The sequence below is a fragment of the Chiloscyllium plagiosum genome, chromosome 36 (genome assembly GCF_004010195.1).
Source record: "Chiloscyllium plagiosum isolate BGI_BamShark_2017 chromosome 36, ASM401019v2, whole genome shotgun sequence".
NCBI classification, from domain to species: domain Eukaryota; kingdom Metazoa; phylum Chordata; class Chondrichthyes; order Orectolobiformes; family Hemiscylliidae; genus Chiloscyllium; species Chiloscyllium plagiosum.
In genome coordinates, this window is record NC_057745.1 from 9,244,448 (window position 1) to 9,266,200 (window position 21,753).

General features: G+C 39.7%; 1 protein-coding gene across 3 annotated transcripts in view; it reads left to right on the top strand.

Annotated features, from left to right (window-relative positions):
* The window catches only part of LOC122540931 (monoacylglycerol lipase ABHD2-like), a 96,360-nt gene that overhangs the window by 25,693 nt on the left and 48,914 nt on the right, over window positions 1-21,753 (top strand). For all 3 annotated transcript variants that reach the window (XM_043677250.1, XM_043677248.1, XM_043677249.1), the window contains exons 3-4: window positions 19,068-19,243; window positions 20,483-20,650. In XM_043677250.1, the coding sequence (XP_043533185.1) occupies window positions 19,068-19,243; window positions 20,483-20,650 (344 nt within the window). The remainder of the gene's footprint in view (window positions 1-19,067; window positions 19,244-20,482; window positions 20,651-21,753) is intronic.

Here is a 21,753-nt window from a genome sequence, read left to right on the forward strand (position 1 = left end):
ACAACACATCTATCCTGGGATAGGCTAAGCAAGGACATGCCAGAGAATTCCTAGAGGCCTGGCACTCCAATCACAACGCCATAAACAAACACACAGATCTAGACACTATCTATCAAACCCTCAGAAAACGAACAGGAAATGACATCACCACAAACCCCAGGAACCCCATCCAGGACAAACATAAATAGAAAGCAGGAGACAACAGCTTCGCTAGTGTTACAAGGGACATAAATTTAAGGTGAAGGGTGGAAGGTATAGGGGAGATGTCAGGTGTGGGTTCTTTACCCAGAGAGTGGTGGGGGCATGGAATGCGCTGCCTGTGGGAGTGGTAGAGTCAGAATCTTTGGTGACCTTTAAGCGGCAATTGGATAGGTACATGGATGGGTGCTTAAGCTAGGACAAATGTTCGGCACAACATCGTGGGCCAAAGGGCCTGTTCTGTGCTGTATTGTTCTATGTTCACTTGGAGGTCGCCACTGATGATGTTACCTAAACAGGTAATGAAACGTCTGGATATCATACCTACAGCTCAGCGAGCAAACTTACACCCTAAAGGGAAATTCCTTTTCACCTCTCCAACCTGTGTAAATGATCCACCTTTACTCATTACCTTTGTGAATCTTTGCACTAACCCTTAAAGGCTGTACCAACCATATTTGAGGTTACAGTGACAGCATGTCACATGACTATGTTCATAATTGGTGCACAAAATGTGTAAAGAGAAGAAAGGCTATTTTTGAAGAAAAGACAATTTAGTGGTTTTGTATCCTTGCATACTAGTGAGGCATTGGGTGAAATTTTGACTTGAACAAAACTTCTTCAATTATACAGATTTTAAAAATTGAGGCCACTATTATTTTTGTAATGCTAATTTTATTTAATCATATAATGTGTGCGTCAATACCAATGCTAGCATTTATTGCACTTAACTACTTTCCCTAATTGCATAGGCAATGGTCAGCTGCCTCCTTGAACCAATGCAGTCTGTGTTTTTGGTTAATCTGTAATGTTGAACACAGCTGGAAAGATATGCCATATGCCCATGAGGGGATATGCATCGCACATGCTGAAGAAATAGGCAACTTCTAAAGAAAAAAAAGTGCGAGATTTGGCAGAGTCATTCTGTCTTTGACAACTACTTATTGCATTTCATAGTTCAGTACAAACTCCAGTCTGCTCTCTCCCCTTTGTGACTACCTCCACTTATGTGGGCTGTAGCTGTCCTTTATTTCATAAAATAAACTAAATTATGAGTTACAGTATTCATTTAGGGAAGGTAACTTGTATTTACCTGGTCTTCCCTACATGTGACTCAAGACTCTCAGTAATAAAGTTGACTCTTAATGACCTTCTGGGCATTTAAAGATGGGCAATAAATGCTGGGTTGGTGGGGAAGAAAGCCTAAAACATGGAAGGACAGAATCTGGTTTTAAAATTATTGAACTCGATGCTGAGTCCTACTGGCTGCTGGATCCCCAAGTGAAAATAGAGGTGCTGTTCTTTGAGCTTCCGCTGAGTCTTGTTGAAACACTTGCAGCAGGCCTACAACAGATATGATGATGTAGGAACACAGCGGTCTGTTGAAATGGCAGGTAACTGGAAGCTCAGGGTCATTTTTGTAGATAGAATGTAGCTATTCTGCAAAGGTGTCACCCAGTCTAGAGGAGACCCCACTGTGAACAGTGAGTGCAGTAAATGACATTGAATGAAGTACAGGTAAATTGCTTTGCCTAGCAGGTATTTGGGTAGTGAGGAAAGAGTAGATGAATGGGCAGATGGTACGCCTTCTGTGATTGTGTGGGAAGATGCCAATGGGGTGTAGATTGGTGTCGGAAATAGAGGAGGAATGGATGATGGTATCGTCGAGGGAATGGTCCCTGCAGAATGTTAATGAAGGAAGGGAGGTGAATTGTTATGGACCACGCCAAACCCCCTCAAAATATTTTATGAAAGTAACCCAGAACCTAACTTTTCTATATGTTTTAAGCAGATGAATATTTCCAGGAGTAATGCAGCTAGTCAAACTACTGTTTTCAAAAACACGCACACAAAAGAAAACCAAATTTAGAATAGCATAACTATTTCAAAACCGAACCGACACAATGACGCAACTTAACAAAGGGCAAAAAGGTAAAGTCAAACACAGGCTCTTAAAAGAGAGAGATGTCTCCGAGAGAGGATCAGCATGGGGCTGTTTCTTTGGGTTCCCAACTAAAAACTAACCCAAAACGAGACAAAACCCGGAACTGGGAGAACTGGCCACTCCTCTATCATTGTACAAGTATTTTTTTAAAAAACGGAAAACCTTTCCTGAGTGTTGACTTTGGCAGCATCTGTTAGCTATTATTAATGTAGCCAGTTCAGACATTTCGGCACCTCTGTCTTTACGAAGTCTCTCAAAAAAATAACCCAAAGACCTAATAACCTTGTTAAAGGAGCAGTATTGTCACTGAATACTGCCATAGAGCTGTATAGCTAGAATCAGACCCTTCAGTCCAACTCATCCTTAGGTCCCTTTTAAATTTTTTCCCTCTCACCTTAATCTATGCCCTCCAGTTTTGGAATCCCCCACCCTAGGGGGAAAAAAAACTTTATTGACCCAACCCATGCCCCTCATGATTTTATAAACCTCTATAAGGTCACCCCTCAGCCTCTGGCATTCCAGGGAAAATCCCGTAGCCTATTCAGCCTTTCCCTATAGCTCAAACCCTCCAACCCTGACAATATCCTTGTAAATCTTTTTGAACTTTTTCCAACTTTCATAACATTCTTGCTATAGCAAGCAGACCAGAATTGGACGCTGTATTCCAAAAGTGCCCTTACCAATGTCCTGGACAGCTGCAACATGACCTCCCAACTCCAGTACTCAATGCACTGACCAACAATTGCAAGCATACCAATGCTGCCTTCACTATCCTGTCCACCTGGGACTCCACTTTTGAGGAACTATGAACCTGCACTCCAAGGTTTCTTTGTTCTGCATCACACCCCAATACCATTATCCTTAAGTGTACAAGTCCTGCCCTGATTTGCCTTTCCTAAATACAGCAGCTCAGATTTTTCTAAATTAAACTCCATCAGCCACTCCTCCGCCGATTGGCCCATCTGCTCAAGGTCCCATTGTAATCTAAAGTAGCCTTCTTCGCTGTCCGCTGCACCTCCAATTTTGGTGTCATCTGCAAACTTACTAACTACACTTCCTATGTTCACATTTGAATCATTTATATAAATGGTGAAAAGCAGTGGACCAAGCACTGATCTTTGTGGCGCACCGCTGATTACAGGCCTCCATTCTGAAAAGCAACCTACACCACCACTCTGTTTTCTGCCTTCAAGCCAGTTCTATATCCAAATGGCTAGATCTCCCTGTATTCCATGTGATGTAATCTTGTACCATGTGGAACCTTGTCGAATGCCTTACTGAAGTCCATAACGATCGCATCCACCGCTCTGCCCTCGTGAATCCTCTTTGTTACTTCTTAAAATAACTCAATCAAGTTATTCAGACACACTTTCCCATGCACAGAGTCATGTTGACTATCCCTAATCAGTCCCTGCCCTTCCTAAAATTGTAAATCTTATCCCTCAGGATTCCCTCCAACAACTTGCCCACTACTGATGTCAGGCTCACTGGTCTATAGTTCCCTGGCTTTTCCTTACCACTTTTCTTAAATAGTGCCACCACGTTAGCCAAACTGCAGTGTTTCGGCACCACACTTTGACTATGGATGATTCAAATATCTCAACAAGGGGCCCAGCAATCGCTTCCCCAGCTTCCCATAACATTCCAAGTACACCTGATCAGGTCCTGGGAATTTATCCACCTTTTGTGTTTTAACATGTCCAGCACCACCTGTGTAATATGCACATGTATCTTGTTGTGGCATCCCGATGAAGGTGAGGGAAATGGTGACTTACAAACTTTTGGATGTGCAGGCTGGTGGGGTGGTAAGTGAGTACAGGGGAACTCTATCGTTATTGTGCGAGGGAAGGAAAGGAGTAAGGCAGAAGTGCGGATGATGGGTCAGGCATGGCTAAGGGTCCTATCCACCTCCGCATGCTTGCCTTCATTGCTCAAACCTTTGAGTATAGGAGTTGGGAAGTCATGTTGGAGTTGTCCAAGACATTGGTGAGTGTCTTCTGGAGTACTGTGTCCAGTTATGGTTGCCCTGTTTACAGGAAGGATATAATTAAGCTGGAGAGGATTCACAAGTGATTTACCATGATGTTGCCAGGCACAGATAGTTTGAGTTATAAGGAGAAGCTGGATAGACTGGGACTTTGTCTTAATGCAGTGTTGGGAGGTTGAGGGGTGATCTTTAGAGGTTTATAAAATCATGAGGGGTATAGATAAGATGATTGATAGGTGTCTTTTCCCTCGGGTGGGAAATTAAGACTGTGGGCCATATTTTTAAGATGACAAGAGACATTTTTTTCACACAATGGTTTGTATATGGAATGAATTTCCAAAGGAAGTGTTGTACACAGGTAGTTACAATATTTAAAAGGCACTTGGATATGTACATGAATAAGAATTGTTTTCAGGGATGTGGGCCCAGCACAGGGAGGTGGGACTAGTTTCGTTTGGGATTATGGCCGTCATAGACTAGTTAGACTGAATGGTCTGTTTCCATGCTATATGAATCAGTAATTCTGTAACCATGGTTGACTGTCTGTTTGTAGAATTCTGTTATCATGACAGTGACTCAGCATCTCAACTGCTCTAATTTCAGCTCTGCTCCAGGGCAGAGTTCAATGTTGTAATGATTCATGTTTATGTGAGGGACTTTGGTTTTACATTTTTGAGGATCATTGGCATTTTGGTGGAGAAATATGTAATGCAGGATTTTTCAGTGTTGAATATGATCTATTTATAGATCTTAGTGAAAACATAAATGTTGCACATACACAGCAGGAGAAATTGTCTTTATCTGGCCAGCATTGTCAATTTTTATTTCAGATTTGTGGCACTCATAGCATGTATCTCTCTTTTGCTTTGTTACTCAATTTTAATTTTAAACTCTGCAGCTATGAATTGAATTCCAAATTATGTTTTACTCAGTTTTATATCTGATCTTTTTAATTTTGATACATTTGATGTAGAAGTAATCCATTTGGCCTGTTGTCTCTGGTGATGCAAGTTCTCTCACTGGTGTTATCTGTTCTGGGCTTTGTTGTCAATTAGATCATCATAGGTTTAATCCTGGGTGTTTTTTTTTAAACTTTGTGGATGCTTCAACTTTTAAATTTTAAATTATGTATGTTTAAAGAAATGTGTGTTGTAGAGGCAGAGACAAAATTACTCAACAAAAAATAGACAATTGAAGATGCTGTTTAAGAAATTTCCCTTAAATTGAGATGGGAAACTGAAATATCTTATTAATGGTATACTTACACCAGGGCTTATTGCCCTTTGGATTATTAACTCAACAAAAGAAAGCACTTGGCAGCAAATACTCAGAGGTATTTATTGCATAGCAAGGTTTCTTAACCTGCAATTAGATGAATGATTTGTTGCTGTGATGGAATAGCTTGATAGTTATGCCAGCCACAGTGCAAACTTTTGCATAGCACCAAGCAATCTTCCACTGAGAGCAGGAACATTTAGCTCAGCATTTCATCTGTAGTGTGGTACTTTAACAGGGCAGCACACTCAACATGGCACTGGTGTAACAGTCCTGTTTACGTGTTCATTCTCATTCTTTGGACTCTGACACAGGAGTTTTATCAATCTAACCCATACTTTATCAACTTATGTTTTCACACCATAAGTACCTTTTTATATGGTTTCTTGTAATCTTACAAATGCTTATTCTGACAGATGAGCAATGTAAAAACTATACAGTATGAGCTGTCACACTGTATTGAAATTAAATGTGTAAATTCAACACAATAGTTGAATTTACTATTTTATCCTTAAATCACTCCCAAGGAAGGTTTGAACATTGATGCTGTTGTCACAGTCAATACTATAAAGTAAATGGGATACTATATGTGATTTTGTATGCAAAATGTGAGAACCCTAGGCTCCAGCAGTTTTCCAATGTTCTTCCCTTCCTTGGCCAAAGTACCTGACCTTCATTTAATATATTCATCTCATGGAAGACTAACGTAAGGAACTTAATGTGGTAAATTGTAGCTGCAACTTCATGCTGTATCATTTTTTGAAAGCAATTGCTGTTCTGTTGAGTTTAGCTGTTTCACTCAACTTTCTTTAGGCTATTTCTGGAAATGACTCCAAGTCAAAGCAATTGTAAGATCTTGACTAAAAGCTCGGACAAAGAAATCAATTTTAGTAATGTTCTTTAAATGTGGAGAAGTTAGAGAGGGGATATCCAGAGAATAGAGCTGAAAAGTTGAAGTCATGCTTCTGAAGGTGAAGCAAAGGCACTGGAGCATGAGCAAGAGACGAGAACTCTTGAAATGTTGTAGGAATGGAGAAACTTAGAAATAAAGAGCAACAAGACCATGAAAGGATTAACCATACAGTTGATTGTTTTAGAAAGAGTATATTGAGGCTACCATTGGCATGTAGTTAGCCTTTACTAAGTAAATATGGACCATGTTGGCCTAACAGGAGAGGCTTTGGTGGATTGGATATGTTGGATGGATTCAACTTGCATATCTGGGCTCAGGAACTTCAATCCTCCACTCTCAAAAGAATTGTGATAATCTTTTACATTTTCTTTTTATTTTGAATGAAAATCTGTAACTACGGAGAGTTGTGAAGGAAATTTGAGTTGAGTTAGTTTGAAAGCTAGTGTAGCAGTTTGTTTCAGTGAAATACTTCGGAAAGATTCTTAAATTTTATTTTTAATTAGACTTGAAATTCAGAAGAATGATGGACATTCTGCAGTACAATAGCAGTAGTGGTGTTTAATACAACTGGACAGCCAGTAAAACCCCTCGAGTATTGTATGAAACCATTTATGGATGTGGTTCAGATGTTTTGAATTCTTGACCAGAAATCTTGTGTTTACTCTTGGCTGCAGGGTGGGACACTGCATTAATGACAAAGCAACCTGCCCAATGATGTCTCAGATTGGATTGTTATATAGATGATTCAGCTTTGAATTTGCTGTACTTTGGATTTGAGTATATAAATCTAGTTTAATATTTCAATCCTCCCAGTATCCTAGGCAATGTGTGTGTCTCAGCTGACATAGTTTAACTGGTAATTTATCTAATTTGCTGGTAGTGGAGCCTTGTCTTTTGCCTTTACTTCAAAAGGTTACTTTGGTTTTGCAGCAATTTTGATGTCCAGAGTACATGAAATGCACTATCAGAATTCAAGTCTGTCTTTCAGAGGTGGTGCCCCTCCCATTGATTTTTCTCTCTTGCAGCCAGCCACTATTTGCATTGGTGATGTTGATGGTTCAGTGAACCTTATGTACACAGTTACTTTGTTTGTATTACATTAGAGTTTATATAAATATTTGCTTTTAAAATGGTGGCTTAAGAGAGCCTTCTTGAAATGTTTAAATCATCAGTAAAATACATTGAATAGCATACAAGGTCATAACTTATTACATCTACCATTTTGTTTTACCGGCTGCTCTGTATTTAGAGATAAGAATTTTTTTCTTTCAAAAACAAGTATACCTCATGTATACATCTAATAAATAAATTAGATTAGTTAATTCAGCACAGGTGTGAGGTGGGATCTTCTTGAATATGTAGTTTAAATGAGTGTGCTACATTGTTTGCTTACACACTGATTCACCAGCAAAACTTTAATCTAGCATTTCATACACAGTTGATAATCGATTAATTTGGCATCCAAATTGAAATTATCTATAATGTTGTTTTTCTTTACTGTCTGCATTTTTTTCAGATGTTAATAACAGAAAATGCTGTGGAACCATTGTCTGTGTGAATGATGTAATGGTTTCAATAGGCAATGTTTGTGTGATGTTTATTTGTGTAGAGTATAGCTGAAGCTAGTGTGTAATGTGTGTAATTTTTGAGCTTCAGTATAGCCTGAATCAAAATGCAGTGTAGTCACTTGGGTTTATTGACTGTAAGACCCAATGAAATAGGAACTGGATTAGGACATTGGGAAGCATTCGACAAGGTTCCTTTTGCGAGACGGGTTAGCAAGGTTATATCTCATGGAATACGGTGGGGACTAGCCATTTGGATACAGAACTGGCTCAAAGGTAGAAGCCAGAGGGTGGTGGTGGAGGGTTGTTTTTCAGACTGGAGGCCTGTGACGAATGGTGTGCCACAGGTTTGTTGCTGGGTCCACTATTTTTCATCATTTATATAAATTATCCGAATATAAACATAGGTACAGTTAGTAAGTTTACAGATGACACCAAAATTGGAGGTGTAGTGGACAGCGAAGAAGGTTACCTCAGATTACAACAGGATCTTGATCAGATGGGCCAGTGGGCTGAGGAGTGGCAGATGGAGTTTAATTTTGATAAATGCGAGGTGCTGCATTTTTGGAAAGCAAATCTTAGCAGCATTTATATACCTTAACGGTAAGGTCCGAGGGAGTGTTGCTGAACAAAGACCTCGGAGTGCAGGTTCTTAGCTCCCTGAAAGTGGAGTCACAGGTTGATAGGATATTGAAAAAGGCGTTTGGTATGCTTTCTTTTATTGGTCAGAGTATTGAGTAGAGGAGTTGGGAGGTCATGTTGCAGCTGTACAGGACATTGGTTTTTTGGAATGTTGCATACAGATCTGGTCTCCTTCCTATCGGGAGGATGTTGTGAAACTTGAGGTTGAATAGGCTCAGGCTGTTTTCCCTGGAGTGTCGAAGGCTGAGGGGTGACCAAATAGAGGTTTTTAAAATCATGAAGGGTATGGATAGGATAAATAGGCCCAGTCTTTTCCTTGGGGTGGGGGAGTTCAGAACGAGGGCATAGGTTTAGGTTTAAGGTGAGAGGGGAAGATATAAAAGAGAGACCTATGGGGCAACTTGTTCATGCAGAGGGTGGTGCCTGTATGGAATGAGATGCCAGAGGAAGTGGTGGAGGCTAGTACAATTGCAACATTTAAAAGGCATCTGGATGGGTATATGAATAGGAAGAGTTGAGGGATATGGGCTAACTGCTGACAGGTGGGACTAGATTAGGTTGGGATATCTGGTCGGCATGGACGGGTTGCACCGAAGGGTCTGTTTCCTAGTTGTACATCTGACTCCATGTCAACTTGCTTATCTATGGCCTTAACTCCACTTGCCTGTTTGCCAATAATCCTTGACTCCCTTCCAAATCAAAAATCTAACATATTGTGCTCCAGAAACAATTTCAAAGTTTCTTTTTCTTAAGTTAATCTGTATGTGTATTGCATTTATGTGAAGTCAGAATCCAGTCTACAATTTGAGCTCATAATCTGCATAATTTTATTTTGTAGATTATTAAGTGATGAGGACTGTCAGAAGTTTTATTCTTGAGGCAGGTAAACTAAGGCCGAATGTGCCCGTTTACTTTTGGATAGATTTCTGAAGGGGGTGTTCTGTATTGTCATCAACATTATTTGCTCAACCATTGCCTTCAGGATCAGGCAAATTAATCATTTCATTAAAATGTAATTAGACTATTTGTTTTTTTTTAAATGTACTCATGGGATTAGCTGGCCAGCATTTATTACCTGTCCTTAGTTGTCCATGAGAGAGTGGTGGTGAGCTTTCTTCTTGAACTGCTGCAGTTCATGAACTGCTGTAGGTAGACTCTCAATGCCATCAGGGAGGGAATTCCAAGATATTGACCCAGCAACAGTGGAAGAACAGCAATATTTCTAAGAGAGGGTGGCGAGTGACTTTGAGAGGAACTTGCTGGTGCTGGTGTTCGTATGTATCTGCTGCCCTTGGGCTTTTAGATAGAAGTGGTTATGAGTATGGAAGGTGTTGCTGAAGAATTTTTGGTGAATTGCAGCTGTGCACCTTGTCGATGCTGCTGATCATAAGGATTTTGGTAAAGAGAGTTTGTTTACGGATATGATGCTAGTCAATCCAGCTGCAGTGTCCTGGAAGTTGTCATGCTGCTTGAATGTTGAAACAGCACTCATCCAGGTAGGTGGGGAGTTTTCCATGCCTTGTAAATAGTAGACAGATGTTGAGGTATGAGGGGAGTTACTGTCTGCAGTACTCCTAGCCTCAGATGTGCTTGTGTTGTCACTGTATTCATATGGCAAATCCAGTTGAGTTTCTGGCCAATGGTCACTGCCGGGATATTGATAGTTCCGGATTCAGCAATGGTAACACAATTGAATGTCAAGGGTTTGCAATAGATTGTCTCTTATTGGAGATGGTCTTTGCCTGGCATTTGTTACTTGCCAGTTCAAGCCTGGATATTGTCCAGGCCTTGTTACATTTGAACATGAACTGCTTCAGTACCTGATGAGTTTCGCACAGTGTTGGACATTGCAATCATGGGAGGAAGGTCAGTAAGGAAGCATGCCCTGACTAACTCTATCAGTACTGCTAGTGGACATTGAAATCCACCTATGTCGAGTAAATTCTGCAACCTCCCACCCTCAGTGTTTCCTCCAATATGGAGGAGTATTGATGCATCATCTGAGGGAGGACAATGCATGGTAATCATTAGGATGTTCCCCGTATTTAGCCTGATACCATGGGACTTAATGGAGTCTGGAGTCACTGTTGAGGACTCTCAATGCAATTTCATCCTGACTGCATGCCACTATGCTACTACTTCTGTTGAGTCTGTCCTGCAGGTGGGACAGGACATATCCAGGGATTGAGAGTGTAGCCTGAGACATTTTCTTTAAGATATGATTCTGTGAGTATAACAGTGTCAGGCTTTTGCTTCACTAGCTTGAGAGGCAACTCTCCCAGTTTTGACACTAACCCCTAGATGTTAGCAAGGAGGACTTTGCAGTAGAGTAGAGCAGATGAGGATTTTTTTTTCTGATAATGGGCAGTGGTTTCATGGTCATCATTAGATTTTTTTCATTCCAGATATTTTATTGAATTCTGATTCCATTGCCATGGTGGTATTCAAATCTGAGTCCCCAGAGCATTGATTGAGTTTCTGGATTGATAGTCCAGCAAAAGTACCACCAGGCCATCACCTCCCCTGCATGCAAAATGGCTGTGAAATACTTAACTTGCTGTAGTAGTGCCCAAAGTAACACAGAATATATGTAAAACTTTAGTCTTCCTGACAAACACAAATTGTGTAAATGCCAGTCTTTAAAACAGTTCAATTGATATTAAGCCAAATAGCCTCCTGTGTCATAAATAACGCCACAACCTAAAATTGTGTTTTGAGGACTACATTTGCATAAAAATACAGTGGTTGAGGAAAAAAAATTAAATTTGGTAGTGGGTCAGCCTATATTAGCCAAGTCATGAAGATAATTATGCATGCAAATGTTGGTTTCCAACTGCCCCATGGGATACTGTCTGGTATTGGTGAAATGTAGTGGAAAAATTACTGCAATGTCTTCATGAAGAGATTAATTCCTCCTAATCAGGTCTGTAATTGTGTCAGAAATGTGTGTGCTATGATAACAAGATTAGTTCCTGTTGGGAAATCTGGCTTCCCAAGTTTTGGACCAGATGAAAAGTGAAATAAGAAGGTTTAACTGAATCTGCCAAAGAGGGAAACATTTTCTTTTTCATGATGGCTTTCGTAATTAGTGATGGATTTTGTTTTATGTAATTTGCAAAAAAGGCAGAGATAATTAGGTGTTTTAAACTGCTTTCCCAGACTTATTATGGCTGCAAAAAAATATATTCGAGATGAATTCATATTATTGTACCTTAAATACGTGAGCAATAACTGACAATTGAAAATGCAATCATAGCTCAGAGTCTGGGTTGAACAAACCTGGGTGAATAATGCAAGTGATTTGGCATAAATTCCTAAGTTTTATTTTTTGGTACTACAAACTGTTTGTAAAATTCCATATATATTCTTGCAATGTATCGTTCATTCACCATTTCAAATAGTGCTAGTTAGTAATGGTTGACTTGTAATTCTACAAATGCAGAGAGCAAAATGCTGTATAAATGATCCACGATTAAGTGGACCAAATCTGTAACTGTGGATTTCACTAAAACCCAAGAGTGGATTTGTCTCATGATCATCTGTGATTTTAATTTTAATGTCAGTCTTCCCTTAAATATGAGCTTAATCATGACCAATAATACATTCTCATTTTCTAGCAGGGTCTGGATATTTTGTAATCACCCTGTTTAGATTGCACACTGGTGTGCTTTAATTTTTAAATAATAACACCTGTGTTCTCCATAATTCACGTAATGGAGGAGCCAATTTTCATTCTTTAAATCCTAAGAAATATAATGGGCAGAGTCTTGCTAGCCGCTGAACATCTTGGGCGTTGTTGAAAAAGTTGGATGAATTGCATGAGATCTGATGTCGGGAGATTCCTGACATCCAGGAACAAAATAGAAAGTCAAGTATTGAATGGCAAGATGAGATTTCCACTATGTGTTGCGAAGGGCCTTTTTGCATGCATTCATGTCATAAATGTTAGATTGTTTCACCTCATTGGTACACAGTTTTTTATTCTCCTCATCCTCAGGTAGAAATTGGATGGCAACAATTTCCAACATGAAAGTCAGAACAGTAATTTGGCAACATCTGCTTGCTCCTCCAGTGCTTTATCTTGAACATCACCATCCTGTTCCATGGACAGTAACAGCATCCATCCCCTGCCATCAATCTGGCAGTCCGTAGGAACTGCACAGGGTAGCTATCATTTGCCCTAGATGTGTCAAAGATGGCACTAATGCCATCAGGGAGTTGCCACCTATGGGGAATGGGAGAATACAGCAAACGGGGCATCATAGAGGTGTGGTGCATAGGCAATAAGGTGAGAATGGGAAGATTATTTGAGAAAACACATTAAGGTCTGGGAAGAAAATTCTGTGAAACTCTCTAAAATTGACGCAGCTGGTTTCTGGTAAAGATCAGCCTGATGTTCTCCTAAAGGTGCCTATTCTTTCCATTCTAAGACCATGCGAAATACGCAGGTCCTCAATTTTTTGTGACATACTGCAAACTTAACTTTCTAAGTTTGTGAAAGTAAAGGTCCAGTTATGCTGCAATTTAACCTGATGCCTTGTAAAATCTGAAACCTTGTTTTCCTGTTCACCCTCTGCCCCGATTATGTTCATTTTCGGAAAAGGGGAGACAGGTCACTGAACTTTGTGATCTTTGAGTACTGTTAACAGTCCCACATGGCTGGCTGAATTTTTAATATCCTTTGTCATTAACTTTGTGCTGATTGTGTATTTTACCATGAACCAGAGTATTTCCTGTTTAAGCTCAAAATCATGTTGTAATTGAAGAGCTTTCCCTTTTTTCTTTAAATCTCATACTATTTGACAAATGACATTTTAATGCTGCTCTTAGTGACTTAACCCTTGACAGCATAAATTGTGTAATTATTATAGTAATTTACTAGCCAATTTTTAATTTGTGCTGTGTTGTTTCTGTTGCAATTGGCCGTGAATTACTGGTGACTTAATTATTTTCTGTCATTGGAAATGATGCATTCTGATGAAGCATTTGATATAACTGGGAAAAAAAAAATCACCTTTTTAAGAATAGAAAATAATGCAATACACAATTCAAAGCTCAGTCTCAACCTACAAAGTTTTCCATCTTTTTAAGGTGCTGACCAAATATATCTAGCATTTTCTGATTTTGCTTAGTTGACCACATTAATTAAACAAATATATCTATCATAATAGACGATTGCACTACAGCAAGTTCTAGTCGCCCTGGAGAGGGTTCAGAAGAGAATTACCAGGATGTTGCTGGGAATGGAGGGTTTGAGTGAAAAGAAGAGGCTGGGTAGACTGGGACTTTTTTCACTGGAGATCTATAAAATCCTAAAGGGTGTAGATAATGTGAATGGCAGGTGTCTTTTCCCGAGGATGGGGGTTTTCAAGATAAAGGGGCATATTTTTAAGGAGAGAGAAGGAGAATTTAAAAAAAACATGAGGGCCATTTTTTTCATGTGTGGAATGAACTTCCTGAGGAAGTGGTAGATTTGGGTCCACTTACAATGTTTATAAATATGAAATGTTGGGAGGGGTATGGGCCAGGCACAGACAGGTGGGACTAGTTTTGTTTGGGATTATGGTCAGCATAGACCGTTTGGACTGAAGAGTCTGTTTCCATGCTGTATGACTGAGTACATGACGGGTTGCAGAGCCATCCTTTATATTAGTCCATGTTTACTTCGTTCAAGCTTTACATTTTGTTTTTTTTCTAATCTTATACAGCCATCAAATGATCAGGTCTCTCCTAATATTGCAGTTGAATCTGCGTTCATAAGTGGTTAACTACACCTGTGTTGTCCAGGAATGAAATATAAAAAAAAGTCAGCAATGTAATGTGTCAACCCTGCTTTACTTTACACTGGACGGAAATTAGAGTATGTACCTAACTGATGACAGCACTGTACTTGTGTTTTAAATTAAGGTTAATTGCATTGCTTCTGTCAACAGTATGCAATGTAACATTTATTATTTAGTGCAGAAAAGGATAATGTCCTCACAGTATAACACAAATTAAAAACTCCCAAAGACGAGCAATTACAAGCTCTAAAATAGTCTGATGTACAGTGTTTGCATGACCTGAATTCAAATTGATTCGACAAACAGCAATGGATACTACTGCTTGATTCTAATCTTTCATATAATGTGATTTATTGATGTTCAGCCTTTTGTACTGAGTGCAATCAAAGTTGTATTTGAAGATATTTCTAGAAAATTATTTAAAACCTAATGCGTAGAAGACTTTGTTAGTCATTTCATCTAGAGTTCAAAAAATGCTTTTTAATTTGTTGTCATTGAGTTGAAGACCAAGTTCTATCCTAAGTATGTTGTGACTTGATTGTTTTACATCCATGGGGAAAATCTTCCTGATACAATACATTGAAAGGCCAATATGTCAAGGAATCTCTGTACTTCAAGCCAAATGAAAGGAATCCTTCATATAAGTCACTATATCTGTCGCCATGGCTTCCACAAAGCAAACATTTGAATATTATATACATTGCACACAAACAATGCCTGGAAAATGGCAATACTGGTAGAGAATTTCTTTTCAGCTTCATTGTAGCTTACCATGTCTTTAAGCCGAATTATAAAGGGAATTCTCTGGAGAATCGACAATCTTTTGACTCTTTTTGTTCAATGGGTTTGAACTGCTTTGTGGTTTTGGTTTATAGATAATGTGAGTTTGAAGTGCTTTGTGGAAAATGATAAAAAGATGTTTTGTGGACCAGCAACAGCTGGGCATACAACATGGGGAGGATTTAAACAAGTAAGGTGAGACCCAGGCAGATAGTGAGTAAAGAGATCAATCTGAGACTGGTACAGTTGAGAACAGAGGTGAGTCAAACAGTCAGGGCAGGCAGAGACAAAGCAGAGAACAGGGTAGGACTGATAAATGAAACTACATTTATTTCAATGCAAGGGGCCAAACAGGGAAGGCAGATGAATCCAGGGCATGGTTAGGAACATGGGACTGGGATATCATAGCAGTTATAGAAACATGGCTCAGGGATGGACAGGGCTGGCAGATTAATGTTCCGGGATACAAATGCTACAGGAAGGATAGAAAGGGAAGCAAGAGATGAGGGGGAGTGGCATTTTTGATGAGGGATAGCATTGCAGTTGTACTGCAAAAGGATATTCCTGGAAATACATCCAAGCAAGTTATTTGGGTGGAACTGAGAAATAAGAAAGGGATGATCATCTTATTGGGATTATATTGTAGGCCCCCTAATAGTCAGAGGGAAATTGAGAAGCAAGTTTGTAAGGAGATCTAAGCTATCTGTAAGAATAATAGGGTGGTTGTGGTCGGGGATTTTAACTTTCCAAACATAGACTGGGACTGCCACAGTGTTGAAGGTTTAGATGGAGAGAAATTTGCTAAGTATGTACTAGAAAATTTTCTGATTCAGTATGTGGATGTACCTACTAGAGAAGGTGCAAAACTTGACTTGCTCTTGGGAAATAAGGCAGCGCAGGTGACTGAGGTGTCAGTGGGGGAGCACTTTGGGGCCAGCGACCATAATTCTATTAGATTTAAAATAGTGATGGAAAAGGATAGCCCAGATCTAAAAGTTGAAGCTCTAAATTGGAGAAAGACCAATTTTGATGGTATTAGGCAAAAACTTTCAAAAGCTGATTGGGGGCAGATGTTCGCAGGTAAAGGGACAGCTGGAAAATGGGAAGCCCCTTCAGAAATGAGATAACAAGAATCCAGAGAAAGTATATTTCTGTCAGGGTGAAAGGAAAGACTGGTAGCTATAGGGAATGCTGGATGACTAAAGAAATTGAGGGTTTGGTTAAGAAAAAGAAGGAAGCATATGTCAGGTATAGACAGGATAGATCGAGCGAATCCTTAGAGTATAAAGGCAGTAGGAGTATACTTAAGAGGGAAATCAGGAGGGCAAAAAGGGGACATGAGATAGCTTTGGCAAATAGTGTTAAGGAGAACCCAAAAGGTTTTTATAATTACATTAAGGACAAAAGGGTAACTAGAGAGAGAATAGGGCCCCTCATAGATCAGCAAGGCGGCCTTTGTGTGGAGTCGTAGGAGATAGGGGAGATACTAAATGAGTATTTAGCATCAGTATTTACTGTGGAAAAGGACATGGAAGATATAGACTGTAGGGAAATAGATGGTGACATCTTGAAAAATGTCCATATTACAGACTAAGTGCTGGATGTCTTGAAAGCAGATAAATCCCCAGGACCTGATCAGATGCACCCTTGAACTCTGTGGGAAGCTAGGGAAATGATTACTGGGCCTCTTACTGAGATATTTGTATCAGGTGAGGTGCCGGAAGGCTGGAGGTTGGCTAACATGGTGCCACTGGTTAAGAAGGGTGGTAAGGACAAGCGGGAACTATAAACCAGTGAGCCTGACATCAGTGATGGGCAAGTTGTTGGAGGGAATCCTGAGCGATTGGATGTACATGTATTTGGAAAGGCAAGGACTGATTAGGCATAGTCAACATGGCTTTGTGTGTGGGAAATCATGTCTCTCAAACTTGATTTTTTTGAAGAAGTAACAAAGAGGATTGATGAGGGCAGAGCGACAGCCGTGATCTTTGTGGACTTCAGTAAAGCGCTTGACAAGGTTCCCCGTGGGAGACTGATTAGCATGGTTAGATCTCATTGAATACAGGGAGAACTAGCCATTTGGATACAGAACTGGCTCAAAGGTAGAAGACAGAGGGTGGTGGTGGAGGGTTGTTTTTCAGACTGGAGGCCTGTGACCAGTGGTGTGCCACAAGCATCAGTGCTTGGTCCGCTACTTTTCAACATTTATATAAATGATTTGGATGTGAGCATAAGAGGTATAGTTAATAAGTTTGCAGATGACACCAAATTGGTTACCTCAGATTACAACGGTATCTTGATCAGATGGGCCAATGGGCTGAGAAGTGGCAGATGGAGTTTAATTCAGATAAATGCGAGGTACTGCATTTTGGGAAAGCTAGTCTTAGCAGGATTTATACACTAAATGGTAAGGTTCTAGGGAGTGTTGCTGAACAGAGAGACCTTGGAGTGCAGGTTCATAGCTCCTTGAAAGTGGAGTCGCAGGTAGATAGAATAGTGAAGTGGGCATTTGGTATGCTTTCCTTTATTGGTCAGAGTATTGAGTACAGGAGTTGGGAGGTCATGTTGCAGCTGTACAGAACCTTTGGAATATTGCATGCTATTCTGGTCTCCTTCCTATTGGAAAGATGTTGTGAAACTTGCAAGGGTTCAGAAAGATTCTCACAGATGTTGCCAGGGTTGGAGGATTTGAGCTATAGGGAGAGGTTGAATAGGCTGGGGCTATTTTCCCTGCAGTGTCAGAGGCTGAACGGTGACCTTTATAGAGGTTTATAAAATTGAGGGGCATGGATAGGGTACATAGACCCAGTCCTTTCCCTGGGGTGGAAGAGTCCACAACTAGAGGGCATTGGTTTAGGGTGAGAGGGGAAAGATATAAAAGAGACGTAATGGACAACTTTTTCACACTGAGGATGGTACATGTATGGAATGAGCTACCAGAGGAAGTATGGAGGCTAGTACAATTGCACCATTTAAAAGGCATCTGAATGGATATATGAATAAGGGATATAGGCCGGGTGCTGGCAGGTAGGACTAGATTGGGGTGGGATATCTGGTCGGCATGGACGGGTTGGACCGAAGGGTCTGTTTCCATGCTGTACATCTCTATGACTCTAAATGGATGAAAACTTTGCCAGTGAAATGAGTAATCAATGTGACAAGGCATTTGATCTAATCTTGGTGCAATTCTACTTTCCCTTTATTCCCCTATAGATACAGAATCTGTCTATTTCTGGTCCGAATATCTTCAGAGACTGGGCGCCCACAACTCTCTAGGACAATGAATTCCAAAGGTTGACCATATGAGAGAAGATTCTCCCACTATTGGTTTTAAGTGGTTGATCGATTATGTTTAAACTGTGCCCCAGTTTTAGGTTTCTGCATCATCTCAGTATCTACCCCTCAATTCCCCTCAGAATTTTGTCTTTTAAATGCTTTGAGTTCCTCTAAACTCCATGGTATATGGGCCCAGTCTGCCAGCCTTCCCAATAAGTCCACCTCTTCATCTGAGAAGTCAACCTAGTGAACTGTCTCTGCACCATCTCCACATCCTCTTTAAATAAATGTACTAAAACATTGCACATTATCCTGGGTTTGGTCTTCCAATGCATAACGTAGTGTAACCAACAGGAGAAGTAGGGTTTTAAGATTAATTTAAAAACTGAGTGAGTGGAAACTGAAGAAATGTAAATGTTAAGAATGTATATGCAGTGTTTTAGTGATTGTTTTTTGTGTTAGTTTGTGTTTTCAGTCAAGCTGCTGTGATGGGAGGAGGGTTTCAGATCAATAGGAAGCTTTTTCTTAAAAGTATGATTCGCACCCTGTCAGAGTCTTTGGGTTTGGTTTGGATGATAGATGGGGAACGGTAGAAATTCTAATAGAAGGAAGCAGGGTGAGGGAATAAAATGCTTTTGAAGTGACTTGTTGATACATACAATTATATAACTAAAGGTTTTTTGAAATATGCTTTAATTAATAGATATATCCCACCCCTGATCTGGGGCAAGAGTGGACATGTACAGACAGCATTATATGGTAAAATGGGGCGTGTAAGCTCTCCTCATCCTTATGGTCTCCGCAAATATCTCTCTATGCCTGATGGAGCGACTGCGACATGGGATCTTTTTGAGCCTTTGGCAGAGCATAACACTGGAGGTAAGTGAAATGAATGGGAAAATTGGCAAAGATTACTTCAATTAAGCTTACTTAACATTTACATTTCTTCAGTTTTCAGCTCACTGCCTTTTGTATGTGTATGCAAAGGCAGGAAAATGAAATGTTCAAATTCTATTTTTGTTAGTTGATCTTTGCAGCAGTAGCAAAGGGCATGAGATTCTCCTCCTGGTTTTTGTCCAGTAATTCTTGTGCTCAGTTCACATAGGGTCATTGGGTGAAGGACAGTAATCTGTTCACTGGTGTTGCCCTTATAGGAAAACAAAATGTGCATGTTAGCCTCGTGTAGTGCTGCATAAGTCCAGGCCCCACCTAAACAACTGTATACTGTTCTGGTCACCTAATCAAGGTGCTAATGTTCATGAATAATCAAAAGTTTAATAATGAAAGCAGAACATTCAATTAGAAGAGAAAAGTAATTAACTTGGGTTTATATGCCATAGAAAGCAAAGTCTAACATTAGGTCTTGCAAGGGTGCAAAAGAAATTGGTAAAGTTGATGCAGACTGATTTTTTTTCATTGCTCTGTCAAATATCAAGAACACATATTTAAAATTGGGTTTTTTCTTCTTTCATTCATAAACTGCTGACAAGACCAACATTTATTACTCATCTCAAATTATTTTTGAGACCAAGCTATTGAGATATTTTAATTCATTCATTAGTTGTGGGCTTCACTGGCTAAGTACACCTGTTTCATTGGCCAGAGGGCAGTTGAGAGTCAACCTCTGGAGACCATACCAGGTAATGATGGCAGTTTCCTTCCCTGAAGACCATTAATGAAGCAGATCAGTTTTTCTAACAGTCAGCAATGGTTTCACGGTCACCATCAAACTCTTAAATCCGGAGATTTATTGCAGTGAAATTCCACCATCTACCTTGGCAGGATTTGAACCAAGGTTCCCAGAACATTACCTGGGTCTCTGACAAAAATGTCATTAGACCATCTCTGTCTCCTTGAGGTGAGGGAAGTAGAGCAGAATATTTTCATACAATGGTGCTGCAATTGCGGAATTATTCACATTTGACGGGTGTCCAGGTCCAAATAAGGTTTAGAGAAGGAACATTGGAACTAAATTAGTGTAGAATTAAAAGAGACATTTGTGGTTGAAATAATAAAATCTGTTAAGAATTGATACGTTGGATAAAATGATTGTGAAATGACATTTAAATAAAATTCACTGTATATAATCTCATGTTGCTGCATTCCTATGTTTGCTAGAGGACATTACTATGGTGATTTGTCCTGGGATAGCTAATCACAGTGAAAAGCAGTATATCCGAACATTTGTCGACTATGCGCAGAAGCATGGCTACCGATGTGCTGTTCTTAATCATCTTGGCGCGTTGCCGAATATTGAGCTCACCTCTCCTCGTATGTTTACATACGGTAAGGAAGTTTTCATCCTGATTTTCTTTTTGTTTAGGAGAGAAATGTTTTACACAATGATCTTGAGGTATACAAAACTGTAATGGACATAACCATAAAACAGTATGTGTGAAACATTTTGTCCAAGCATTCATCTATGTAAATTGAATTTTCCATTCCATTGAAAACGAGTTATTTCACTGTTCCTTCATGTCAATAGCAACAAACGTTGGCATTTATATTATGACTTTAGCTTACTAAAGTGGTCCGAGCTGCCACTTCTGAGCGTATTCACCATTAAGACCTTCTGATGCTATCACAGATAACTGGATGCCACTTCTTTCAACAAAGTTGATCTCGTCAACTTTGGTGAAATGCAACCAGCTAGTAGATTTTGTAATTCACCAGTAGCACGTATTCTGTTATTTGTTGGTGTGGATAGAATGTGAAGAGGCTTTTCGTAAGCTGTTGAGAATCTCTGGCTGCTTCCCTTCAGTGATGTTTAAAGTTTTTTATTGTGATTTTCTGCATGGTGGTTTTGTAGCTGAGAGCCCGGTTTTATTGAGAAAATTCCTGTAGTGAACACAAGGTTATGTTGTTCTGGTGCTATTTTTCCCACCAATGTGATGTTAATTCCTATTTGAATTTTACACGGGATTTTGATACCAGGTTCTGTTACTTGGATTGTGCATAAAATAAATATAGTGCAGTAAAAATGCTGAGCTAATTAAATCTTTTTAGTAGATCATTGCATTTGTCAGGCTACATTTATTATAATTCTAATATCCCATTTAATCTTGTACTAAGCTGAGAGTACTGCTAAAATGAAGTTTGTAGACTATATTGGAAAAAACACAAGTCTTAATGATTTGTGTTATTGTGGCACCTTGGCTAGGACTACTGCCTTGTAGTGTCAAAGACCTAGATTCGATTCCAGCATTGGGTGACTGTGTGTGTGGATTTTGCATGTTTTCCCTGCGTCTGCATGGTTTTCCTCTGGACAATTTGGTTTCCTGCATGATCCAGTGATATGCAGGTCAGTTGGATCAGCCATGCTAAAAATTGCCTTGTACTGTCCAGGGAGGTGTAAGTTAGTTGGGTTAGTTATGGTAAAAATCATATGT